Below are 7494 nucleotides of genomic sequence, written 5' to 3'. Positions count from 1 at the left end.
GGCATACACTATGGCCTGCTCTAAACTCAACTGTCAGTGTACATGTGACAGATCTGGAGCTACTCAATAGAACCATTAGGTTTGTGGAAGCTACACAACCTACTGCTGCAAATCCAGAGGATACACAAGCTCGATTTGAGTTTGAGCTAAGAGGAGTTCAAGGGAGGAAGAGTATCACTAAGGCTAATTTTAGGAGGATCTTTAGGCTTCCTCTTGTACAGAATGCTCCTGCTTTCCCTGCTACTCAGCAGATGATGTCATCAATCTTTGATTTTGGTTATGTTGGAGCAAACAATGTTCCACCGGCTAAGTTTCAGAAGAAATACATGCACTCAAGGTGGTATGTGATCTTCTCAATCATCAACAGATGCTTGCTGATGACCAGGAGTGGATCCGACAGCCTGACTGTGCCAATGCTGAGATTGTTCTACTCTTTCACAAGAGTAGAGACTCCTGATTATGCAGAACTTTTATGGGATTTGGTTCATGCACAAGTTGATAAGCCAAGGGGTTTATACATCCCTTGTGAAAGGTTTTTCTGTATCTTTATCCATGATGCTATCACTGCTTGCAGAAATGAAAATATATTTGTTCCAGGTACACATGGATTACAGATGAAAAGATTTGGGGAGCTGAAGATGAATACCCCAATGGTATCTGACAATCAATTCACTGCACCGATTCCAAATTGGCTTGTGGGGCTAGCTGCACCTCAAGACGTTCGAATGCGTTCTTATTTTGAGGCTGTAGGAATACCTCTTTCGAACCCAGCACAACAAGAACAAGTTGAACACGCCGTGATTCCTGCCCCAGAGGTTGTAGAGGAACCTGTAGTACAACCACCCGGGCCAGCTAATCCTCCACTTAGGGTGAACCTCAAACGTTCTAGGGCAGCACACCAAACTCAACCCGTGAGGATCAGGGAGCCTAGTTCACCTAGGATTGAACCAACCCTTTCAACAACATCCGAAGTGAACAGTGACACTGATTCTTCAGCAATTGAGTCATCTCCTGAACATTCTCTTAAGAGAACTCGATTTATACCTGATGAGATGATTCAGACTCCGCCAACCCAACGAGTAACTAGATCTAGGACTTTGACACCCATCGTCCACCAAACAGTTACTCCAACCGATGGTGATACGGATCAAGACCTAGAGCTAATTAGGTCACCCTCACCCATCTCCGTATCACATCCAATAATAACAGTAAGCCCTACGCTAAATGAAGCGCAAGCTTCGGTAGGCAAGAGAGCTAAACGCAAGGATGGTAAAAAGACCACTAAGCCCATTCAATCTAAACAGGACTTAATAATAAATCTTACACAGAAAGATGCTTCGACATCTAAGGAAGTAAAGTCTTCCTCTGCAGTAAAGTCTTTGTTGACTCAATCGATTGAGGAAACTCAATCATTGAAGTCCAGAACGGCCGAAGGGGAGCCGAAAAGTCTTGAAAAGGCACCCTGCGTATCGGCTGGAAATCCTCATGTGCCTCAACGTACAACATGGTCTCTAGGTCTGGCTTATCTTGATGAGGGAGATCTGCCGCTTCCCATGGAAACTAGTCAACATGACAATCCTTCGGGATATTTATCAGACTTTCAGCAGACTGATCCCTTGGTTCATGAAAGTGATCCATTGGTTCAAACCACTTCTCTTTCAAATTCTGAAACTCAGGGTCTGGAGGAAGAGTCGTTAACTGAAAGAGATGTACCACCTCATGGTATATCAATGATTTTAGGAGTCGGATATAGCAATATCTCCACGAGATTAAAACCGACGGGTAGTTCTACTACTTTGTCAGAGTCCCATGAGACTAAAGTCATGGAGGAGGATGCTTCGAAAGAAACTTTGCCGGCGACAACTCCGGTTGTTGCCCAACCTCCATCAGAAGGGGATATCACGAATCTGACTAGTAGTATGTACAGCCCTACATATAATTATAATACCATACATATATCCTTACATGCCCTCACGGCAAATCAAACACTTCCACCGACATCGCCTCCAACAGTTGCTGCTGATGCTGATGTTGTTCGTGGTTACACTGTTGTTTCACCAACTGGGTCACCTTCTCGAATTTCAAATAGATATGGATTAAGATATCTCTCTGACAATGAGGTGGAGGAACTATATCTTGCTGAGTTTGCTAAACGAACTGATCTTGATGAAGTTCGCGAGTCTATGATGATTTATCTTGAGCAAGCAAGGATAGTATATCCTTTATCTCCATGCAAGTCACCTGGACCAATTCACATGCCTGATCATGATGATTTCGATCCCGACAATCTTCATGAGGGGGAGAATAGACAAGGTGGTTATCGGTCCAGTGGTTTTCAAAGATCAACGTATGAAGCTGGTACATCTAGTCAACATAAGGATCAAGATGTTGTTGATATATCTGATTCTGAAAGCGATGAAGTTGAGGAAATTTAGTGTGAAAGTTTTCTAGATGAATCGGAAGGTCAGAGAGAGGGTGACTCAGGGATGCTTATGATTATGGATTCAGCTGATCAAGTAGAGAATAAGTCAGCTCAAGAGGACAATCAAAACTTCGATAATATTTAAGATATTTTGAAGGGGACGTCGAGTGTCGCCAATGAATTCAATAATCATCAATTTGTTAACTTGTCATCTCCAACTGATGAATTTGAGATACACTTTGAGAAGGAGATTTTCTCTAATGGCAAGGAAGATACTACGACTCCTCCTGATCTGAATGTTTCATTTCAAATTGCAGAGATTTTTCTTGAGCGTGATGCTGATTTGCAATTAAGTGAGGAAGAAGATAAGATGATTCTTCGTTCACCATTCATTGAACAACAAGCATATAGAATCTATGGTGACTCTGATCTCGTCCTTTCTGCATCAATGAGTGTTCTGGGTGCATGGAAATATCATAAGAAACCAGAATATCTCAAAGCTTATCTGAGTGTTCATGATAAATATAAATTGAAGAATGAAGAGAAACTTCAAGTTCAGCGAAATTCAGAGATCAAAAGCATAAATAAGATTTTGATGATTAACAAGGATGGAGTGAAGATGCCATTGTTTCAGGTAACAAGAATGGATGATGAAGATTATCAATTCTCTGAAGCAGATTTTGATAGATTGAAGATGGACGACATTATTTTCATTTACAACTACTTGATTAACTTGAATGAATCTGCAACAATTTATCATGCTATTACAATGAAGGCAGTCTACAGATTTATTCTTGACTCGATGAGATGGATGTCCGTTCACGATTTTCAGATGGGGTTAGAATCTGGACACAAAAAGCTCGGAATCAAACTGCCAAATCAAGTAATCGAAGAGCTAAGATATATGTCCTTACTTGAAGTAAGTGACAGTCCTTATGGGTTTGTGTTTGCCAGTTCTCACTATACAAAGATCTTCATCAGAGTCTCAGATTTCAGAAGATACTCAGACGGAACGTTGATGTATGCTTTCAAATATTTAAGATGGAGACTGATCAATAACTTCTATTCAACTGAAGATAATGAGATTGTCAAATACATTCTCACAAGATTGAAAAGTCGTCTAAAGACAAGAGTGAATATACGAAGATATGAGAATCTCAAGGGATTCAAATCCAAAGTTCACTTCAGAGGAACAAAGTTCCTTTAGATGTTTTAATAGGATTATATTGTAAAGTTCACATTTAACATTAAGGGGGAGATTGTTAGGACTCCGAAGTTGTATAGTGTTAATGTGAAATAAGCTTAATTGATGGTTCCTTAGAAGAGGGCTATATAAGGAACCTAAGTAGTCATAATTAGATAGCCATTACATTGTAAATGAGTTCTAGAAGCCGTGGAATGTAAATCTTGTTAATTCTCTCTAATACCGAATCTCCTTCACACTTACCGAATCTCATTCTAACTTGTCTTTTTCTTCTAATCTCAACATGATCTGACCTATCAGTGTTCATGCTGATGACAGACCTTCGAGAACGTTGGAGCATACAGCGACAGAGGCGGTGTCCGATTGGTGGGTGACTTCTTCTAGTCTTTTTGTTGTGGATGAGTTAGCTGCTGCTGCTAATGCTGAGTTGGATGTTGCTACTGAGTTGGCTCCTACTGAGTTGTCTGCAGCTTAGTCATAGGCACTGGGATCCCATTCAATAGAGGCACCCCGATCACCACCACACCAGTCACCACCAACACCCACATGAACACCACCCCATCTACGTCTACTACATCTTGCGATGTTGAAGACAAGTTGATTAAGCTGACCAGGCGGGCTAACATGACTGGTCAACGTATTCCGATTCTAGAGCGTCAGGTAATATGGTAAACTTATTTTGATTTTTCTACTAATTTGATATTATTATTTTTTTTTACTTTTTTAACATAAAAACTTTGTTTATATATATGAGGATAGGTACGCTTTTGACACATATATTGTGTCAGCTTGTCGAGGCTTACCTGCATTAAATTTACCCCATTTTCATCGACGTACGATTAAATGGAGTCGTCATGTTAGCTCACCATACGCTACACCAGGGTAATACGCCCCTAAACGACATAAAAAGGTTGTTGAAGAAGAACAAAAACCTTAATGGGAGAACAAGAATTTGACAGAGATGAACAGATTATAGGTAGTGAAAATATTGAAGCTAAACTGAATGTGTGTACTAAACCTACTAAACATGTTTCAACTACTAAAATGGGTGAACTAATTGTTGCAACTAAAATTAATGATCGGTTGCTGGTGCAAAGGGGAAAAAAAAATAGCACTTGAATTAGATAGACATGAAGGTATCAACTTGTTCTTGTCGAACACCTTCAAAGGACTGGGCAAATTTTGGAAGTACAACTATGGTAAACTGATAGACTCAGATTAGTCAAGTTTTTACATGTCGTAAGGCGTAAGGGTAATCTAAGCAGTATCTTGCAGGGTTTAATTATTTATAATGTTAGAGCCTAAATATGGCTATCACTCCTATTCCAAATAGGGTAGTAGCGGTAATATGACCTAGGGTCGTTCGTTTAAAATGAACAATGCATTAGGAAGTAAGCGCCTCCTCACAATCGGGTTCCTAATCTTAGCAGGGTAAAAAGAGGTGATTTGGGGTTTTTGATAATTTAAAGACAGTAATTAAAATAAACACATAAATAGACAAATGTAACTTCAGATTATGGAAAGGGATCTTGTTATGATTTCATTAGTCATTATTAGTTATGGGATTGTTAGTGTCTAGATGCTTGTTATTAACTGAATATTAGTGACTGGTACTTGCTATGTTGGACCTTAAACTCCTACTAAGTGTCACAAAAACCACATTTAAACACGAAATAATTTTACGAACAACACTCCAACAAATTAAATCGAAACGGAGGGGTATTGGTGGATTAATTTAAAGCTAAATGTGTAGTTATGAAGTTGGATAAGGAATTTTTAAATAAGAGCCAAAAATGAGTTTAATGAGTACGTCAACACTTATTTATACTTCAATAAATACCTCTAAATTATTATTTGTGTTTTATTTATATTATAACAGCATCCTATTGTATAAGTATGTTCTAAATATATGTAAATGTAATGGAAAGCATTCAAACTATCCTTTTTAATCAATGAAGTATATCAGAACAGTTTGTCAAATACTGCATCAAAGCGCGGACATGAAAACCAGTTAGTTTCCATTAATGCAATCTAGTGGTTATGTTATTAAATTCGTTAATCTTAACTTAGTAACGTAAATCTAAGTAGTTTTTGACTTTTCCACGAGTCACCTCATCGATCCTCGTGGGCGAGTTTCTCCAACTCTAATTGAATGCTATACCTTAGTCAACTTTATAGACTTTTAATCTTCATTTCTATATATACAGGTACATGTAATGCAATAAATTACACATGAATAAAAATCGTAAATAGCTTAACATACAAACTCTCTCACATCAACATTTAAAGATGCATCTCACAAAGATACTTTTTATTGTCTTAATTTGTTTCAGTCATAACGTATTATCACAATATACACATTTCAATACCTCAGTTATACCCATAATAAAGGATACCAAAACATCTCTTCACAAAATTCCTTGGTTCTTCCATGAACAACAATCGAACGAAGAAGAAGCGTATTATCTCATCGACCTCGAGGCTCCTTTCACTTGGAAAGATTGCGTTGTGCGTCGATATGAGGTAGCTTGCGGTTTAGAAGAGGGATGCAGATTTCCCTTAAGATGCGACCACACTTTGTGCAAAGAAGCCCGAAAATATGTCAATAATCCTACATGTCCTTCACTCAATATCACATCTAAGTACGGTTGCAATATATGTGCTGTCACACCTTTAAATCCCATCTCAAAATCTTGCAAATTATCACAACTAACCACAGATTTGGTGACTATCTACGTAACCAATGGTAGAAACCCTAGTTGGTTTTTAGCTTCTTCATTCGGGGCCTTCGGGGCACCATTTGTATTATCATGTGCACCTCCCTCCTTGTTGAGATCCTTTCCCAAAAGTGTACATGCTGTTGCATCCTTTTCATGGTCTAAATTATCGTTTCCTCGTCAAGCTTATCATACAAACCAAGCAGATAAATTCGCGCTTTGTCTACCAAGCGCCACATCGACACCCGGGGTGACATTTTTAGGCGACGGGCCTTTTTACTTTACTTCCTTTCCAAATCTTGATCTTAGAAAATTTCTTTCGTATACTCCCATGGTTAGAAAGACTTCAAAATCCCTCGGATATTTCATTAAAATTAATCGAATTTTATTTGTACGAAAAAAAGTTCCTCTACCCTTATCGATCGGTAGTCAAGTGAGACTTAGTACTATTAAGCCTTATACCGCGCTTAGAAGTGATATCTATAAAGCACTTATCGTAACCGTTTCAGAAGCTACCAAAACCATTCCACAAGTAGATGCAGTTAAACCCTTTGGACTTTGTTATATAGCTAGTGGACCTACTACTCGTGTTTCGTATCGTTTTCCGGATATTAATCTTGAAATGGAAGGCGGGGCAATATGGACGCTTTCTGAAGAGAACTTGTTAACGAAAGTTGGCGATCGTGTCGCGTGTCTTGCATTAGTCGATGGTGGCTCGGGTACAAAAAATGCAATTGTGATTGGGACGTATCAGATGGAGAATAATTTCTTGTTCTTCGATCTAGAAAAGCAAAGATTGGGTTTCAGCTCTTCGTTGTTAGCTCGAGGAACATCTTGCAACAAGTTTAACTTCACCCTAGTATGATAATGACTTGAATTCGAGCCTCTTATGCATTAACTGTAGTGGTTACTTATTAACTGCATAATATATAACTCGTTGTGATGTATCTGCAACTCATGATATTATCGCAAATAAAAGTATCGAACTTGTTTCTTAATTATATTATCTGAATGTCAAAATTATATATAAAAAACCCCGCTAACAAGCAGCTAGAAATGTACGGGGTAAGAAACTGAGAACAATGGGTTTACAATATTTACGTTAATATGTATTTCCGTAATTGATATTCTAACAAAACTGCTTCAATTAG

At 38.5% G+C, this 7494-nt stretch overlaps 1 protein-coding gene across 1 annotated transcript; it reads left to right on the top strand.

The window, feature by feature from the left end:
* Nucleotides 1–4562: 4562 nt before the first annotated feature.
* LOC139901727 (chitinase CLP-like) lies at nt 4563–7208 on the top strand. Its single transcript, XM_071884405.1, has 2 exons — nt 4563–4708; nt 5960–7208. The coding sequence occupies exons 1-2, from the start codon at nt 4563–4565 to the stop codon at nt 7206–7208; spliced, it is 1395 nt and encodes a 464-aa protein (XP_071740506.1).
* Nucleotides 7209–7494: the final 286 nt, after the last annotated feature.

Source organism: Rutidosis leptorrhynchoides, chromosome 3 (genome assembly GCF_046630445.1).
Source record: "Rutidosis leptorrhynchoides isolate AG116_Rl617_1_P2 chromosome 3, CSIRO_AGI_Rlap_v1, whole genome shotgun sequence".
Classification (NCBI taxonomy): domain Eukaryota; kingdom Viridiplantae; phylum Streptophyta; class Magnoliopsida; order Asterales; family Asteraceae; genus Rutidosis; species Rutidosis leptorrhynchoides.
The sequence above is the reverse complement of the archived record's forward strand: the minus strand, read 5'-3'. Positions and strand labels throughout refer to the sequence as shown.

Bases quoted from the DNA above. Each gene is read 5' to 3' on its own strand.
- LOC139901727 (XM_071884405.1), top strand. From the start codon at position 4,563: ATGGGAGAACAAGAATTTGACAGAGATGAACAGATTATAGGTAGTGAA. The intron at 4,709-5,959 runs GTTGCTGGTGCA...AATTTGTTTCAG, and splicing joins GCAACTAAAATTAATGATCG to TCATAACGTATTATCACAAT.